Source organism: Pseudophryne corroboree, chromosome 11 (assembly GCF_028390025.1).
Source record: "Pseudophryne corroboree isolate aPseCor3 chromosome 11, aPseCor3.hap2, whole genome shotgun sequence".
Lineage (NCBI taxonomy): Eukaryota > Metazoa > Chordata > Amphibia > Anura > Myobatrachidae > Pseudophryne > Pseudophryne corroboree.
In genome coordinates, this window is record NC_086454.1 from 102637715 (window position 1) to 102658179 (window position 20465).

The 20465-nt window shown below is 45.0% G+C and overlaps 1 protein-coding gene across 5 annotated transcripts in view; it reads right to left on the minus strand.

Moving 5' to 3' along the window:
- Window positions 1–20465, minus strand: part of BRSK2 (BR serine/threonine kinase 2) — a 245953-nt gene that overhangs the window by 25880 nt on the left and 199608 nt on the right. For 4 of the 5 annotated variants that reach the window (XM_063944692.1, XM_063944691.1, XM_063944690.1 and 1 more), the window contains exons 13-17: window positions 19078–19138; window positions 12389–12905; window positions 10214–10262; window positions 3035–3158; window positions 2605–2785 (exon numbers count right to left, since the gene is read on the minus strand). In XM_063944692.1, the coding sequence (XP_063800762.1) occupies window positions 2605–2785; window positions 3035–3158; window positions 10214–10262; window positions 12389–12905; window positions 19078–19138 (932 nt within the window). The remainder of the gene's footprint in view (window positions 1–2604; window positions 2786–3034; window positions 3159–10213; window positions 10263–12388; window positions 12906–19077; window positions 19139–20465) is intronic. The other variant, XM_063944693.1, reaches the window with a different exon arrangement.

A 20465-nucleotide genomic window follows, 5' to 3' on the forward strand; every position in this document is an offset into this window, starting at 1 on the left:
CATGTTGACCTATTTTAGGCGTCGAACTAGTCACTGTCGACCAACAGTAGTCGACCTAATGACTGTCAGCCTAGTTACTGTCGACACAATGATCCACACCCGACTATCCAAACAACCAGGTAAACAGTGTGTGTAATACTGGCATGTATCGGAGGGGTGTGGTATGGAAGGTAGGCCGACAGTGTCTAGGTCGACCACTATTGGATGACAGTAACTAGGTTGACAGGGTCTCTAGGTCGACAGGGTCTTTAGGACGACATGGTATAGGTCGACAGGTCAAAAGGTCGACATGTGTTTTTAATGTTTTTTTGGTGACGTTTTCTTCGTAGAGTGACCGGGAACCCCAATTAGTGCACCATGTCCCCTCGCTTCGGGCAAGGTGCCTCGCTTCGCTTGGCACAGATTACCGTTCCAATCGTAGTCCACGTGGATCGTAAAGTATGAAAAGGTTAAAAAAAAGAAAAAAATCGTGAAAAACTCATGTCGACCTTTTGGCCTGTGGACCTAGAACATGTCGACCTAGAGACCCTGTCGACCTAGTTTACTGTCGACCAATAGTAACAATAGTCAAGTCAGCAGCATCTTGTTACTGTCTCATTACCACCTTGTCTGTTTGTTCTATGGCTTCAAATAAAGTTTATAAATCTAAAAGTTGTTTTATGGGCTGTGATCTAGACATAACTTACAACCTTACTTATTAAATAGGACAAAAGTAAATAATACATAAAGTATCGTAACTGTTATTAAAGGCTGTCAAAAATCTATTATATTACATTGTTATAAAACCGCTGTCCGCTTCTCTTCATTAATACCATACAAAATTTGGAACAGCACGCCTGCTTTGTCGATGTCGGACACAGTGCAGTGATTTTTTTTTTGCTGCTGCGCATGCGCATGCGCAAAGGTGACACTGCACACACGCTGCAGTTATCGACTGCGCACACACAGAGGATTTATTCGTAAACTGAGTGACAGGTAGTCAGCATTTGGGGAAGGTAACGGGTGGCTAGAAAATGCAGTGTCGGGATCGTTTTCTAGATGTTCCCTAGTCAGCCACTGGAAATCCTCTTGCAGCCGGAGCGGCCCCGGCGTCCTAGGAGAGCCGCTCTGTCTGAGACAGCATAGGGTTGCTCAGATGATCGATGGTGCGAGCGATGTTTCCGCTTATGAATGTGAGCGGTGGATGTAAGACGTCGGCAGTGGCTGTCTCTGCGCACAAGACAGTGGCCAAGTCATTAGCATATACTAGCAAGTATCATCCTGCGAGCAGAATCGCAGTTGCACATGTAGTTGCATGTTCCTCTGATTGAGGCCCTATAAGAGGCACATCTCCTGACAGACTGTACCACTATTAGCTGCAAGTTATATAGGGATATATATATACGGGGAGGCACTCGTTATCCCGGCTATAGAGATCCCAGCGCTCAGCATACCGGCGCCAGGATACTGATAACTATTCTCCCTCTTGGGGTGTCCACGACACCGCTGGAGGGAGAATAAATAGCACGGTGCACATAGTGTAGTGCGCCACTGTGCCCGCAAGGGGCTTTTGCGCCCGCCCCGGTCGGAATCCCGACAGCCGGGATATCATAGTACACCCATATATGGGGACACCACTCATACAGGAACAGCATGTGATGTATATATTTGACTCCACATTGTGACCCTTCAACATTTTCAAACAATATGGTACAGCAATTTGAGACTACACTACTGGTTTTTGTTGTGTAACATTATTTGGGGGTTGGTATCAAAATACAGATGGTCAGAATCCCAATGCTCAGAATATTGATGGATCGCAGTACCCTACCCCACCCCTAACCGTTCCCTTCTGCAGCCTAACCCTAATTGTCCCTCCACCCCTCCACAGCCTAACCCTAACTGTCCCTTACTGCAGCCCAACCCTAACTGTCCCCCTGTCCCCTACTTCAGCCTAACCCTAACCCTTTGTCTAGTGCAGTGGTAGCCAACCCTGGTCCACGAGAGCTACCAACAGTTCACGTTTTCCAGCTCACCTAGCAGGTGCACAGGTGCAGTCATTACTAACTGACACACTTTAAAAGATCCACAGGTGCACTCTGTGAGGAGACCTGGAAAATGTTAACTGTTGGTAGCTCTCGAGGACAAGGGTTGGCTACCCCTGGTCTAGTGCCTATCCCCACCCCTAACTGTTCCTTTCTGCAGCATAATCCTAACCCTAACCGTCCCTCTCCTGCCACTTAACCCTAACCGTCCCTTTTTGCAGCTTAACCCTAGCCATTCACTCCTGCAACCTAACCATAACCGTACCCTTTCGCATCCTAAACCTGTCTATCCTGTTCCTCCCCCACCCCCCTCCCCACCACCACCAGTGCCTAACTCTAACCATAACCCTAAACCTAACACACCCCTTGGGCATCCATCAGCATTGCGAGCATCGGGATTCCGACCACCGGGATCCCAGCTCTATCCCATTAAAAGACATAATCGCATAAGACAGTTTCATGCTATTTTCACGTACAATAATTGTCAACATTAACGTTGAGATGCTCTATGCAAGTTTCATCAGTTGGTTATAATAAAACATGTATAACCAGGGAGCTGCTTAAGGATTTGTGATGATACCTGATAGCAGAGTAAAAGTGACAGAGTATATCCCGCAGTCCTTCTGCTTCTCCCCACTTTCCGTATATGTAATGTCCACTTGAAACTTCACCGGCTTCTGGAAGACAGAGGGACCCCCTGTGGACTTGTACTCTGCTCGGAAACTGGTCTGTGAGATCACACTGTGACTGAGACTTGGGATCTGCAGGAGAGACACAACAGTGCAGGATAGAGGTGTGAAACAGTGATAAGCTGGAACCTCCACAGTTATATCACTTTGTGTGTGTGTATAAAGATAATGATGGACTATTGTATGGTAGATCGTTTTCATTAAGTCATTTTTAATATAAGGTCTCTTGGTTTGTATTATGCAATGTATTTTGTTTTATGTCAGATGTTATACATTTTGGTAAAATGTGATCTTGAATTTACATTCGGATGATGGTCTTACCGAGAGAAAGGCTTGTACTATATCAGCTTTAATGGAACTTAAAGGCTTGTCTTTAATGACCACGAAGATCTGATCCTCCTTCTCCAGAGTGAGAAAGTTACCAAACCAAGACTTTTTGGCCAATCTGGTGAGAAAGCAGATGGCAAATTCAAGGACAATGAGAAAGAAATAATATCTATATATAAATGCAAAAGCCCTCACTCACTCACTCACTCACTGACTCATCACTAATTCTCTTACTTCCCGATTTATTAGGAAGCCGAAATTTATACATAGGTATTCTGCAGGTGGGAAATAGGAAAACTACGTAATTAGAATTTTAATAAACCTCCCCTAAGGCGATGAACAGTGGGGGTTGACATAATGACGTTATTACCGATGCGTGTCTTGTGTTGCGTGTACGATAACGCCCAAACGGACAATCCCATAAAAATTTGCATTGCACCTCCACTGGGTAGAATTCAGTAAACTACAAAAATGGTCCTGTCACTTTTTACCGTATCTGCTACGGGTGTTCCTCGGGTAACGCCAAGAACCATGGATTAATATTTACTTACATTACGACGTCTCAGATTTACATCTCTATAGATTTACCAAATTTTTAACACTCATTTATATTTACAACCGTGAAAATCAGAAATTCCCATGCGAAGAACGGGTAGAACAGCTAGTGTTTATATAAGACCAAAACAAAATACAATAACCCAAATTAATGGACTCCTTATTGAATTCACAACCTATTACACAAACTAATAGGCACCTCTGGACTAGTTAATCCAATCTAAGGATCCACTCAATATTTAACTGATAATTACCAACCCCAAAAAGAAAAGTCCTTTGCACTATGGAAGCCATTGCTGACTAGCTTATGGACACCATGACTGTTAGACCCTACCACTGCTAGCTAATATAATGAATGATGTAATTCAGTGACGTGCGGTGGGGTGAGGCAGAGCCTTTCCTGTCATACTAACGTTTGTGCCAGAGTTTTGGCTATAAAAAGTGTGAAAAATACAAAGATTATGGGGTATATGCAATTGCGGTCGAATTCGTGGCAATTATCGCCGTTTTTTAATTCGACCAAATTCGCCAGGTGAATCCCGGCAGGTGCCTGCCGGGATTCACCATATTCAATGAAAAACGGATTCGCCAGAATCGCGGGCGAAAATCGGCCGATTTGGCGGATTTTGCCGCGATTTTAAAAAACGGGAAAAAACGTGAAAAACCCGGTTAAAAAAATGGCGTGGGGTCCCCCCTCCAAAGCATAACCAGCCTCGGGCTCTTTGAGCTGGTCCTGGTTCTAAAAATGCAGGGGAAAAATTGGCCAGGGATCCCCCGTATTTTTAAAACCAGCACCGGGCTCTGCGCCTGATGCTGGTGCCAAAAATACGGGGGACAAAAAGACTAGGGGTCCCCCGTATTTTTAACACCAGCATCGGGCTCCACTAGCTGGACAGATAATGCCACAGCCGGGGGTCACTTTTATGCCGTGCCCTGCGGCCGTGGCATCAAAAATCCAACTAGTCACCCCTGGCCAGGGTACCCTGGGGGAGTGGGGACCCCTTCAATCAAGGGGTCCCCCCCCCCCAGCCACCCAAGGGCCAGGGGTGAAGCCCGAGGCTGTCCCCCCCCATCCAATGGGCTGCGGATGGGAGGGCTGATAGCCTTTGTGAAAATTAAAAGATATTGTTTTTTCCATTAGTACTACAAGTCCCAGCAAGCCTCCCCCGCAAGCTGGTACTTGGAGAACCACAAGTACCAGCATGCGGGAGAAAAACGGGCCCGCTGGTACCTGTAGTACTACTGGGGAAAAAATACCCAAATAAAAACAGGACACACACACCTTGATAGTAAAACTTTATTTCATACACCGACACACACATACTTACCTATGTTGACACGCCGACTGCCACGGTCTCCGACGATCCGAGGGTACCTGTGAAAAAATGGTACTCACCTTCCAGCGTCCAGAGGTACATCCAGGTCCAGGGTATAATCCACGTACTTGGTAAAAAAAAAAAAACGAACACGATCCACCGGACTAATGAAAGGGGTCCAATGTTTTCACATTAGACTCCTTTCCCCGAATGCCGGGACATCACGTGACTCCTGTCACTGATGTCCCTTCAGCCAATCAGGAAGCGCTACTTCCGTGGCGCTCACCTGATTGGCTGTGCGCCGTCTGGACTCTGACAGCGCCTCGCAAAGCCGCTCCATTACTTTCAATGGTGGGAACTTTGCGGGTAGCGGTGGGGTCACCCGCCGGTCAGCCGCTGACCGGCGGGTGACCTCACCGCTAGCCGCTAAGTTCCCACCATTGAATATAATGGAGGGAGCTATGCGATGCGCTGTCTGAGTTCAGACAGCGATCAGCCAATCAGGTGAGCGCAACGAAGTTGCGCTTCCTGGTTGGCTTAGAGACCTGTCAGTGACAGCTGTCACTGACAGGTCTCATTCGTGGAAAGGTGTCCCATGTGTCAGCATGGGACCCCTTTCAGTCCGTTATGGAGCGGGTATTTGCGATTTATTTTTTTGCCAAGTACGTGGATTTATCTCTGGACCCTGGTTGAGGTGAGTATATTGAACTTTTCTTTTCAGGTATCCGTGGATTCTACATGGAGAAGAGGACCGATGTCGGCGTGTGAACATAGGTAAGTATGTGTGTGTCGGTAGTGTGTAATAAAGTTTTACTGTCGACGGTGTGTGTGTCCTGTTTTTATTTGGGTATTTTTTTCCCAGTAGTACTACAGGTACCAGCGGGCCCGTTTTTCTCCCGCATGCTGGTACTTGTGGTTCTCCAAGTACCAGCTTGCGGGGGAGGCTTGCTGGGACTTGTAGTACTAATGGAAAAAACAATATCTTTCTATCACAAAAGGCTATCAGCCCTCCCATCCGCAGCCCATTGGATGGGGGGGGACAGCCTCGGGCTTCACCCCTGGCCCTTGGGTGGCTGGGGGGGGGGACCCCTTGATTGAAGGGGTCCCCACTCCCCTAGGGTACCCCGGCCAGGGGTGACTAGTTGGATATTTAATGCCACGGCCGCAGGGCACGGCATAAAAGTGACCCCCGGCTGTGGCATTATCTGTCCAGCTAGTGGAGCCCGATGCTGGTGTTAAAAATACGGGGGACCCCTAGTCTTTTTGTCCCCCGTATTTTTGGCACCAGCATCAGGCGCAGAGCCCGGTGCTGGTTTTAAAAATACGGGGGATCCCCTGTCAATTTTTTCCCCGCATTTTTAGAACCAGGACCAGCTCAATGAGCCCGAGGCTGGTTATGCTTTGGAGGGGGGACCCCACGCCATTTTTTTTTATGATTTTACCCTTCCAGCATAAAAAAAAAAAAAAAAAAAAATTAATATTTTAAAAAATATATAAATAATATTTGTGCCTCCCCAAAAAAAAAAAAAAAATACCTAATCCCTTCTAATATAAATAGATCTGCTATTCCCAAAAAAAAAAACACCAAAAAAAACATGTTTAAAATTTTTTTATTTGTTTTCACCCTCCAAAGTGTGGCGGATTGAAAATGACGAATTTGCTGTCTAAAAGCACTGCTGTCGAATTTCCAAACTTGAATTGAATATGCTTTGGTCGAATTGCAGCACTTGTATTATTGCAGAAAAGTCGAATTTGCAAAAATTCGAATTTCAAAAAGTCGAATTTTGAAAGTCCGTTTTTTGGTCGGAAAGCACTGGATTGCATAGGGGAATTTTTTTTTTTGGTCGAAAATGACCCGAAATTCGACAATTTCGGGAATTCGACCACAATTGCATATACCCCTATATTAGAAATCTCTTCTTTGTATTATTCTAATCATTTTTTATAGTCAAAACTCTGGAGTAAAAAAAAAGTCTATGACAGGCGAGACAGTGCCTCCCCTGCCTACCTTGGGGTATATTCAATTGAAGTCGAAAACTGCCGTCTGTCAAAAAGACGTCAGTTTTCGACTTTTTAAGGTCGAATCCTGATTCGACCTATTCAATGGGGTATATGCAATAGCGGGCGAATTCGCGGCAATTATCGCCGTTTTTTCAATTCGACCAAATTCGCCAGGTGAATTCCGGAAGGTGGCTTCCGGAATTCACCATATGCAATGAAAAACGGATTCGCCAGAGTCGCGGGCGAAAATCGGCCGATTTGGCGGATTTTGCCGCGATTTTAAAAAACGGGAAAAAACGGGGAAAAACCCGAAATAAAAATGGCGTGGGGTCCCCCCTCCAAAGCATAACCAGCCTCGGGCTCATCGAGCTGGTCCTGGTTCTAAAAATGCAGGGGAAAAATCGGCCAGGGATCCCCCGTATTTTTAAAACCAGCACCGGGCTCTGCGCCTGATGCTGGTGCCAAAAATACGGGGGACAAAAAGAGTAGGGGTCCCCCGTATTTTTAACACCAGCATCGGGCTCCACTAGCTGGACAGATAATGCCACAGCCGGGGGTCACTTTTATGCCGTGCCCTGCGGCCGTGGCATCAAATATCCAACTAGTCACCCCTGGCCGGGGTACCCTGGGGGAGTGGGGACCCCTTCAATCAAGGGGTCCCCCCCCCCCAGCCACCCAAGGGCCAGGGGTGAAGCCCGAGGCTGTCCCCCCCATCCAATGGGCTGCGGATGGGGGGGCTGATAGCCTTTGTGATAAAAAAAAAGATATTGTTTTTTCCATTAGTACTACAAGTCCCAGCAAGCCTCCCCCGCAAGCTGGTACTTGGAGAACCACAAGTACCAGCATGCGGGAGAAAAACGGGCCCGCTGGTACCTGTAGTACTACTGGGAAAAAAATACCCAAATAAAAACAGGACACACACACCTTGATAGTAAAACTTTATTTCATACGCCGACACACACATACTTACCTGTGTTGACACGCCGACTGCAACGATCTCCGACGATCCGAGGGTACCTGTCAAAAAATTATACTCACCTTCCAGCGTCCAGAGGTCCAGGTCCAGAGGTAAATCCACGTACTTTGTAAAAAAACAAACCGAACACGATCCACCGGACTAATGAAAGGGGTCCAATGTTTTCACATTAGACTCCTTTCCCCGAATGCCGGGACATCACGTGACTCCTGTCACTGATGTCCCTTCAGCCAATCAGGAAGCGCTACTGCCGTGGCGCTCACCTGATTGGCTGGACGCCGTCTGTACTCTGACAGCGCCTCGCAAAGCCGCTCCATTACTTTCAATGGTGGGAACTTTGCGGCTAGCGGTGGGGTCACCCGCCGGTCAGCCGCTGACCGGCGGGTGACCTCACCGCTAGCCGCTAAGTTCCCACCATTGAATATAATGGAGGGAGCTGTGCGATGCGCTGTCACAGCGATCAGCCAATCAGGTGAGCGCAACGAAGTTGCGCTTCCTGATTGGCTTAGAGACCTGTCAGTGACAGCTGTCACTGACAGGTCTCAATCGTGGAAAGGTGTCCCATGTGTCAGCATGGGACCCCTTTCAGTCCGTTCTGGAGCGGGTATTTGCGTTTTCTTTTTTTGCCAAGTACGTGGATTTATCTCTGGACCCTGAGGTGAGTATATTGAACTTTGCTTTTCAGGTATCCGTGGATTCTACATGGAGAAGAGGACCGATGTCGGCGTGTGAACATAGGTAAGTATGTGTGTGTCGGTAGTGTGAAATAAAGTTTTACTGTCGACGGTGTGTGTGTCCTGTTTTTATTTGGGTATTTTTTTCCCAGTAGTACTACAGGTACCAGCGGGCCCACTTTTCTCCCGCATGCTGGTACTTGTGGTTCTCCAAGTACCAGATTGCGGGGGAGGCTTGCTGGGACTTGTAGTACTAATGGAAAAAACAATATCTTTTTTTTATCACAAAGGCTATCAGCCCCCCCATCCGCAGCCCATTGGATGGGGGGGGACAGCCTCGGGCTTCACCCCTAGCCCTTGGGTGGCTGGGGGGGGGGGACCCCTTGATTGAAGGGGTCCCCACTCCCCCAGGGTACCCCGGCCAGGGGTGACTAGTTGGATATTTGATGCCACGGCCGCAGGGCACGGCATAAAAGTGACCCCCGGCTGTGGCATTATCTGTCCAGCTAGTGGAGCCCGATGCTGGTGTTAAAAATACGGGGGACCCCTACTCTTTTTGTCCCCCGTATTTTTGGCACCAGCACCAGGCGCAGAGCCCGGTGCTGGTTTTAAAAATACGGGGGATCCCCTGTCAATTTTTTCCCCGCATTTTTAGAACCAGGACCAGCTCAATGAGCCCGAGGCTGGTTATGCTTTGGAGGGGGGACCCCACGCCATTTTTTTTTCTGATTTTACCGTTCCAGCAATAAAAATAAAAAAATAAAAAAAATAATATTTTAAAAAATATATAAGTAATATTTGTGCCTCCCCCCAAAAAAAAAAAAGTACCTAATCCCTTCTAATATAAATAGATCTGCTATTCCCCAAAAAAAAAACACCAAAAAAAACATGTTTAAAATTTTTTTATTTGTTTTCACCCTCCAAAGTGTGGCGGATTGAAAATGACGAATTTGCTGTCTAAAAGCACTGCTGTCGAATTTCCAAACTTGAATTGAATATGCTTTGGTCGAATTGCAGCACTTGTATCATTGCAGAAAAGTCGAATTTGCAAAAAGTCGAATTTCAAAAAGTCGAATTTTGAAAGTCCGTTTTTTGGTCGGAAAGCACTGCATTGCATAGGCGAATTTTTTTTTTTGGTCGAAAATGACCCGAAATTCGCCAATTTCGGGAATTCGACCACAATTGCATATACCCCAATATATCCCTAAATTTTTCGACAAGTCGATGAATTCGACTTGTCGAAAAGCACGTGGATCAGCGGAATAGCTGCCGATCCACGTGCTTGTGTCGAAAACGGGGCCAAAACCGACAGATTTTGGCCCCCTTTTTGACCATCTCAGTCCGACATCAAAAGATGTCGGACTGAGATGCGGACCCAGAGGAGGACGGGGGGACAGCCGGCGTGCATACAGGGGAGATCAGCGCTACATGTCGGAATGGATCTGACTTTAATTGAATATACCCCCTTGTCTGCACACACTCAGCGAATTTTGTGCATAATGCTCACATGTACCCTTGGGATCATATATTGTGTGTAAACCTGACACTGGTACCAGCTAGTGCCTCCCCAGCCATTCACCTCACTGCACATCCCTGAAGTAAATGAATGAGTGGGAGGTGGGGAAGGGTACAGAGAATACACACTACTCACTCTGGGGATGATTCCGGTGTCAGGTTGGTCATTTCATCAGCTGTAGGAACTGAACACAACATAGTGACTTAGTATTAATGACATCATTGTTAAGTGTTATTAGAATTCCTATCTGTTAAGCAATTTTTCTTCTTTTATCCCTTACAACAAATGAATAGAAAATCAGAATCCAAGTAATACTGTGGGGGGGTATTTAATTGTTTGAAAAGTCAGTTGGGTGTCTATTTTTAGCTATCTAATATCAGGAAAAAAAAGACACCTAACCGACTTTTCAAACAATTGAATTCCCCCCTGTATGTTTTTGCTTCCGTGCTATTACCAAGATATGGGGAACATGTACTAAGCAATGATAAAAGTGGAGCAGTGAGCCAGTGGAGAAGTTGCCCATGGCAAACAATCAGCATTGACGTAACATTTATAATTTGCATATTAAAAAAATATGCAGAGTAGCTGATTGGTTGCCGTGGGCAACTTCTCCACTGGCTCACTTCTCCACTTTTATCACTGCTTAGTACATGTCCCCCTAAATACCCAGGTTAATTTACTACCATGCACTCTTGTGCCAGGACACAACTTTAATGAACTAAAACCATATTTTATGAGAGAAGCTTCAATCTGTAAAGAAAGAAATGCCTGCAAGGCAGTATATTGTATCAGCACTACTGTATCAGGCCTTCATATAAGTGCCTACGATTGATATGCGGCTGTTACCTGTCATATCTACTTGTGTTTGGGAGATCACTGGAGGACACTACACTGACATTCCCGAGATCAAGTAACAATGGTTTTTACTGTATGTACAGTGTATCAGCGTTAAAAACATTGGTAAATACATGTACAAGTATTTTAATGCCAGCGGGGTAACAGACCTACAGCTTCAGTTTCAGGACCTTGTTCCAAAGGATAACGCCAGCCAGTAGCTAATTACCATATAACATTACAACTAGCAGGCTAGTACTGGAAGGAACTTAGAGAAGGTCCTACAGCTCTGCTATATACATTACTCTCACAGGACATCTCCTGTGTGACTGGTGGCACAGGCCAGGGATCACTTAAATGGACACACAACAGTTATATATAATGACTGATCGCTGCTTTGTGCTTTACTTGCTGCACCATATGAAGTGTCCTCTTCTCTCCTATATAAAGATAAAGGTGCCTTTGGGAGCATTTATCCCCCCACAACCGCCCTCCCCTGACTCCTCACCTACCCATAGACCCTACAGGTTAAATTGTAGAGACATACAGTTACCTGTGCATAGAAACGTCTATCGGTATATGTAACTAAACACTTACATGAAAGTAGAGTAAAATTCAACCAATCATTAAATTGCATATTATTTCTCCACTTCGAAGTAGTTTTATTGTCAATTTGCTAACACGCTATTAGAATAAATGTATTTTTCATTGCAACATGATGTTAATTTGTTTAACCATTTTAAGAAGCGTTTTCAGAGCCTCAACGTCTTCTGAATCGGTCATTCGTGGGGATTCTCTGGGTTTCTTTCTTGTTTTGCATCACTTCTGATTCTCCCTACTGAATCGATCTTTATGTGGGCTGTGTCTATTGCCTGGTGTTTTTATATTTATTATTTTTACATCTTCTATATGGGCATATGTCATTTCACATTTTCACAAAGCCTCATCTGTCAGTGTCCTTTCTCCATATTAATGAAAGCACAAACGCTCATTCTGCTGAAGTAAGTCATCACCGTTAGGCTCCAGCTGAGCACCAGCCAGATTACCAGCCAGAAGGGAACCTTCTTAACAGCAGATTTAAGAATGTGCGCATGTATATATAAATATATAATTGTATGTAACATCAGTAGACACCTATTTATTTCACAAAAATATATTTAAGTAGAGACATTAGAGCTAAAATAGTTCCCTGTGTGATAACACTGCTTTCGTATGTATATGTGTATATAAATGTACCTGTTTTATCTTCTTTTCTATCCTAAATAAATCTCCAAGGAGATCCGTGTAGTTATTTTTCTACCGTATATTTTGAATTCAGAACCTGGTCTGAGCCATTAACCTGACAGCTGTTTAGACGCCACCAGATAGTGATAGGACTCTTCCAATTAGTTTTCTCAGGGCCATACGACAATATTAACTATCATTTCTACCCAACCATACACCCAACTTTTTCATCATCTTATTTACCCCTCTTACCTTGCAGTTTGCGACGGTGGAATCTTGGTGACCCCAGGAAATTATTCTTGATAGAGTTCAGCCTTGTCCTCCAGGGCATCCCACCAATGCTGGGGCTGGATGGAGGGGTGGGGGAAGGGGTGCCCGCTGGACTTTCCTTGGGCGTGTGTACAGGCGTTCCCTTGGGAGTAGGGAGGGGGCTGCCACGGGGTGACGGATGAGGGGTAACCTGTATAAGGGGTACAGATTTGGGGGCCAGATCAGACGCGGGCAATTTTGTTGCTGTTCGGCACGCATTATGCCCAGCGGGAGAGTTTGGAGCTCGCGAGGAAACAGAGGAATTGGTAGCAGGAAGAGGGTTGGATCTGGTAGTCTGAAGGGGTTTCTCAGAAGTTCTGGGCTTGGGTGGGAAGGTGTGGGTTTTGGGATGAACTAGAGGGCAATCATTATTCACTGAAGAATCAGAGCTAGTAGGTGTTGGGTGAGGAGAAGAAGATGGGGTAGAGGGCTGGGTAAGGGCAAAAAACCTCCTTATAGGCTGTGAGAGAAAAAGTAGTAAGGAAGGCAAGAGAGACAGACACAGAAAAAGAAGGATAACGAAGACCCCAAAAGATTGTGAAAGAGAGAAACGAATTTTCATGGGCACATAGATAAGAACGAGGGACAAAGAGCAAGGAAAGGAATGATGCAACATGATAAAGAGAAAGAGCCAGATATTGAAACAGCAGAATCATTGATAGGGAATTAAATCCATTTAGTGAGAAATAAAGGGAGGAAGGGAAATGTTTGATCATTTGCACAAGATGGGGATATGAAAGACCAGAGAGATACCAACATGCAGACATAGGATGATAGGTAACATGTCACAAACACACATAAATCAGCAAAGCAGCCATGGAAGGAGGAAGGGTAATGGCGTTGTAAATTATGTGTGCATAGGGTCAGATGGAAGGAATGGCAGCAGCCAACAAAGAGGACGCGAGAATGAAAAAAAAGGAAAAAAAAAGACATGCATGTTAGAAGCAGCACCGCAAATCAGCCACAGCGAGAGCTGTCCAGCAGCAATGGAAAAGCATTCGCAAGCCTAGGGGTATATTTACTAAAGTGCGGGTTTATAGAAGTGGAGATGTTGTACATAGCAACCAATCAGATTCTAGCTATTATCTTCTAGAAGGTGCTAGATAAATAAGTAGCATCTGATTGGTTGCTATGGGCAACAGCTCCACTTCTATAAAACCGCACTTTAGTAAATATACCCCTTAGTCTGCCCAATTTGTTATGGCATAATCACAGAAAATGGGTAATTCAGCAAACCTCCCTACAACATTCTCAGTGTTGTAGTGTGTACTGGGAATTGCACCTGAACTTTACACACTGGTTAATAAAGGTTAGAAGATGGACAGGCGGTGAAATATAATTTTTAAGGTCCTTTGGACCTAAATCATTCACACATACGTATGTAACAGTTACAGAAGTTTAGCAAAATTACCATGACCACATTCTACTGAAGCCACAACCTTTTCCTTATTTGATAATAGTGACATTTCCTGAAAATGGTGGACCATTGAGTGTTACGGATGATGTATTAATTAAAGGATCACTAAACTTAAAATTCAAACTGCTTAAATAAGAAAGCGCTATAAATAACATTTACAAAGGACCATTAGATCACTATTTTGAGGTCTACTGGTGAACATGGCTCAGAGCTGCACTAACGGTGGCTCCACAAGTCCCAAGCACAGTGTTGTCATCTCAAATACAGGCAAACTTCTGGAAACTTTATATATACTATATATATATATATATATATATATATATATATGTAACACTTTTATACAAGACATCCTGTATTTTAGGTTAGTAGACTTTTAATTTAATTCAAGATATTGGACCATATACTTTGAGGTTTTAAGAATTTTTTTTCCAAGGTCTAAAAGGTCTAAAAATAGGAAACCTGTCTCTGACTTTGTCGCCCGCTAGTTAATACCTTCTAAACCATCAAACATTTTGTATAATTCAGGACAGGTTGCCAGTGAAAAGAGGTCATGGTCACGCAATACCCAGCCATACTGTAGGTGCGAAGCGTTGAAGCATGCCGCTTCTCTCAGGGGTGTGCCTAGGGCTTCTGAGGAACTAGGCCACCACCAATTCCCTTGTCTTTCCCTACCCTACATTGCTGAATTGATGGATTGGTGTTTAGTAGCGCCTAAATCGAGAGGTACAAATTGGGAAATACGTTTAAAATTCCCTTTTAATAGAGATGAGCGAAAGGATTACTTAAATTTCTTAATTCATTGGTGTTAGGATTACAGCCAAGTCTATGAATTTCCAAGCTTTTGGGAGAAAGGTGTCTTTTAAAAAAAATACTACCCTGAAGCTTCTGTTTCACCAAAGTGCTATTTGTTATTACAGTACCAACTATGGCCCTGACTCATTTTTGTATGCCAACCCGATGGTCTATACACAACTCCATTGATGAGAGACAGATGCTGCACTGTGCACGTGCAGATCTCGTTCTGTAAGATCACACACAGTGACCACCAGCTGCGGCAAGACTGACATAGGGGCGGTGAAGGGCAGCATTGGAGAAAGCAGGGACATGCCGCCCGCTGCACTGGCTTCAGCTGCGTGAAAACACTGGCCTTTGTTGAGTTACCTGAGGGTTCTCAGATGCCCGATGTTCACACAGATGATCTGATGCTGCATCCTCAGACACAGCAGCAGATTACAGGAGTCAGCAGGAGGCGTCTATTTACGTGGGGTGTGCAATAGGTTTCCGGATGTGCAGTGCATAGGCAGAGTAGACATGAGCTGACTGTCTGGTTGTGAACTGTAATCTCTGACTAAAGTTATTGTGAAATGTCATGGCATATGTATATACAGTAAGCAGCATTGCACACCGTAGAAGTCAGCATGTTCACTTCCTTCACAAACTCGTTATGGAGCTCAACAGAGGCCACTGGAAAGCCATGATCTTGTAAGACTAAGAGTTATCTGCGACAACAGGAGAGTTTTGACCGACTGCGAGCTGCTTTAGGGGAGAAAGCACCGTCCTGAGCTACTGTGGTAGGCCGAGCACTGCAGGCAACATGTAACCACCATCAATGAAGACAACGTTGCTGCCATGTGAGCCATAGTTGAGCTGGACATCAGGGTAAATGCAGCCCAGTAAAAAAAGGAGATAGGCATCTCATTGGCATACATCTGCTTGATCTCCACATAAAGTTTGGCCTGAACAAGGTTTCTGCACGCTGTCTTGAGAGCAGAAGGAGGCTCAGGTGACTTGGTGCCGCAATATGCTGGTCAGGTTTGATGGCGGTCACTTAAACCCTGTCTGGGAGATCATCAGTGGTGATGAATCCTGGATCTACAGTTTAGACTCTGAGACCAAACAACAGTCAGCCCAGTGGATCCCAGTTGGAGGTGCGCCGCCACAGTAGTTTCAACGTGAGTGCAGTATGGCCAAGCAGATGGTGACTGTTTTTGTGGAAAGAGTGGTCATGTAGCTATCACACCACTTGTGCAGCAGCGCACCATTACTGGGGACTGGTACACCAACCAATGCCTGCCACAAGTGCTGGAAGCCACTTCCAGGCGCCGTCCAAAAACTTGCGCTCGTGGTGCCCCTCACCTTCACAACACTGCTTCTGTCCACAAGTGGTGGCCCATGAACGCATCCAGGAGCTTGGTCATCCTCCGTATAGTCCAGACCTAGCCACCTGCGACTTCAAGATGTGTGAGATTCCTTTTGAGTCACTGGAAGCTGCAGTGGAGACCTTCATCCAGCATGTAGATTACATTCCTGCTGCAGACTGGTCCCGCTGCTTCACCAAGTTTGAGCGCAAAAAACTTGTAAAGTTCACTTTGTTTGTAAATATAACACTTTTCATGCATCCGAAAAACCTACTGCACACCCTTCGTAACATAACTTTGCAGTAGCGGCTGCGACATCCATCACAGCTGCTACTGCATAGCGTACATCTCTGAATTAAGCTCTATGGACCTCTTTTGCCTCAATGGACCACCAAGTGCACTTCAAGATAATCTGCTAAACAGATGTGTGCTACTGTGCCTGAGGTGGAGGCGCACTGTGCAGAGCTACCTCTTTAGAGTCACCGCTTTCATTAAACTAAACATTTCTGCCTTATAATACTACTTAGTGTAGCCTTATCTATGGATTAAATTAATCAAGGGGGTAAGTGTCTAGAAAACCACAAGAGTGCAACTGGAAGGCACAAATTGCAACCTATTAAAAGTATAGGATGAGACCTGGCCTTCACCATCTCAGAGTTGAGGCACAGCTGGTGTGGAGTATAAATGGCTGTGTGCCCTTTAGCACATCGAGGAACGCGCCTAAGAATACACCTTCTGCACATGGCATACTAGACACATCACCTGTACAGGTTGGAGAGTAACTTTTCTGGAGAATAAAGCAGGAAGGATTGCTGAAATTATGCATTAATGCACATTTAGTATGTTAAAAAAAAATATGTGGAAGCATGTGCATAATTACATATAGCTCAGATAAAACATATTTATAGATAAAACCAGAAACATGGATATGGTTAGCATTACCCAGATACTGTTAGCCTAACCAGGCACCATAAGATAGTATAACATATGTAGGGAATAACGCACCAGGATCCGGTCTGAAGATCGACGCTGTCTAGGTCGACAATGTTTAGGTCGACCACTATAGGTCGACAGGGTTGGAAGGTCGACAGGGTTTCTAGGTCGATGGAACGGTAATCTGTGACGAGCGAAGCGGTAGCGGAGCGAGGCACCTTGCCCGAAGCATGGCGAGCGAAGCGGTGCACTAATTGGGGTTCCCGGTCACTCTACAAAGAAAACGATACCAAAAAAACGCTTCGCTCGGCACAGATTACCGTTCCAATCATAGTCCACGTGGATCGTTAAATTTGAAAAAGTAAAAAAAAAAAGAAAAAAAATATTAAAAACTCATGTCGACCTTTTGACCTGTCGACCTAGCACATGTCGACCTAGAAACCCTGTCGACCTAGTGACTGTCGACCTAAACATTGTCGACCTAGATACTGTCGATCTAATGATCCACACCCAACGCACCAACTATTGCAAAATAGGAGAATATCAGGAGTAACTGAGGGGTGTGGTGTCCATAGCTAGATACAGCAAGAAAGCTGTGGACCTAAAGCTTCATACAAGGGAGGACTCTGAGATGACTCCGACTCTAACACCCCCAGATTTTACACTGGGCAGTGCATTATTTGTTGTAACCCATAAGATTATATTTGGAGCAAAACAAGTAGCTTGTATGTGGTGATAATAATATATCATATCATAAGTGTTGTCACCCAGGACTATACTACTCTCCACGTGAAATGCCCTTACTATTCACTGTTCAGGGGGAGGGAAGAGGCCAGGGATATCAGTCGTAGAAAGGAGATTTCCTGGCCTCTGCGATGGCCACCTTGTGCAGCACCAAGGGTGCCACAGCCTGCCGGATGGTTGGAGAGAGAGCCAATGCTCAGTCCTATAATGCAGGTCAGATCACTACTGCATCAGGAGGCGTCTGCTTGTAATAGATGCCTCCTGCTGTATTACAAGGAAGCAGCAGCGATAGCACCTCCAACCACAGTGCCTGATATTACCGATACACTGTAACCCAAGAAAAACATCTGTGCATATAATCTGTCCGTTTGGTCGATGACTGCTCACACCAGATTTTGTGACAAGCCAATCAAACCGGATTACTACAAGATCAGGCAGATCCAATGGTTTTGGGTCCATTATACAAGTCGATTTTGATGAAAGTAAGAGGCTATGCAGTCAGATTACTAGCCTAAAGGATGCATAAAACTCATTAGGGGTTAGTAATTCTCTTATTTCCTCACTAGTGGAACTAGACCACCACCACTCTGGCCTACGTCTAACTCAGATATGCCCCTGGATATAACCTATTAAATGCCCTCAAATGCTGAGTTATACTCACTAGCATGTGCAGCACTGTCAAAAAAGATGTGATGAAATCTGTAGGTCACCCACACTTGCGTGACCCATTATCAGAGCATGCGCAGTGAAAATTCACGCATAACGTAGTAAGGATGCCTGGCTAGTCTCCACATTATCCAGTTTCTGCATCATCCATGTGCATATTTCAATTATACATACACACTTCGAGCTGCACACGCAGTTTAATGTATTGAGCAGTCACGAATTTTGTGTCAGACACGCTCACAAAACATTGGTGCAGTTACACAAAACACACGTTGTGTATAATTTACAGCTTGGTGTGAGCTTTTTGCCTTTTTTATATAATGACTTTATAAAACGATTGCATCTTTTATCTCAAGAAAGTGACTGTTCACACAACTCTTTTTTAGATGCACAACAGTTTTATAGGAATTATACAAATTTATTAAGTATAATCATGATAACTGCGCAGCATCTGTGTGTGTGTGTGTGTGTGTGTGTGTGTGTGTATACATGAAATAAATACATTACTTACATACATGTAAACACAAAATGCATGTAATAAGGCAGACTAACACAAGCACAGGTAAACACAGTAATGCCTCCTGTTATCAGCGTCTTACTATGACTATACACGTTACATGAAAGGGACATTCTAGATAGAGCCATAATGCTATCAGTTACTAACAAAGAGGCAAAAGTGGGAGGTGGGGCGCAATAATTAGGAAATGGACTAAAGGAGCAGAGAGATTACTCACCCTGGGACTACTGATAGGACTGGTGGAAAGTCCTGATGAAGCACCACTGATAGATCGCGACCTGGAAGACATGACGCATTTCATATTTTATCAGTATGTTCATATTACTGTAACATACCAAACATTCCTGCAGAAAGGAGCTGGAGGCTGGTGCCTGTCCTATAACTATTACTTTCTTCATAAATGCGATTCAAACATCTGTGATTCATTAAACGCCCCCCTCAAAATTCATCGGATCCCCTCAGTCTCTTGCTGCTGTGTGTTACGTGAATCCAGGAGCCCCATTACGTGAATCCAGGAGCCAGACTGCACTTTCAAACAGCTCAGTATTAAGAAATATCTGGTCCTCACCAACAGAGCACTGGATTGAGTCCTCCAGCAATGAATACCGGATGGATTGAGTCTTCCAGCAATGTGTGCTTGGTGGAGTGAGTCCCCTAGTAATGTGTGCTGGTTGGGTTGAGTCCCGCAACATTACTCCAGCAATGTGTGCTGCATAGATTGAGTACCCCTGCAATGTATACTGGATGGATTAAGTCTTCCAGCAATGTGTACTGGATGGATTAAGTCCTCCAACAATGCGTGCTGGATAGATTGAGTCCTCCAGCAATGTGTACTAGCAGGGCCTTCTCTTCGCATAGGCTCAATGGGCAGATGCCCAAGGGCCCCAGGAGTATAAGGGCATTATGCTGATAGCTGAGGGTCCCCATTTTCCAGGGGTACCAGATTTTTTTTAATCGGCCCTGGGGAACCGGAGTTATCTGACTTCAAAGCAGTGGTCCACATCCAAGCCTGTTAATTGCTCTCACCAACCAAATAGCTCAGGTTCTGTCTGACTTACAGATTTTCTGAGGGTATAATCCAAAAGCTGGGACTCTCCCCTTTCAGTGGACACTGGCAGCTTGTCTCTACTATGCCCAGAACCAGAGATATCAGCCTTCCAGCAGCCGGTCCTTGCTCCAGCACCACACGCCTGGTAAGCAGTTTTATATTTTCATTGGCGGATTGCTCTGGCTCCTGAACTCTGATCCCTAAATCCCCAGTACCTCCTGAAAGGTGGGATTCTCTATTGGTTTTTATCCCATTGAATTCTAAGAAATCTATTTCCAGAAACTGGAGATATCTGAAGTCAAGCAAGCTTACCTCCCAACGGTAAATTATGAATATTAAGCCCACTCCACTATCCACCCCTCTCCTGCATATTAAACACCCCAAACCACCCTGGAAGTCATGTACCAAGGGCCCTTCATTCAACCCAATGTCCTCTTCTACAGTTTAGTGTTCTCCCGCCCGCCCCATCTCCCACCATCTGTGCAGTAAAGGAGTAATTAGCAGAAATTACTGCTCCAGGTCCTACTTGCTTTGTGGAAGATAGAACACCCCTTACC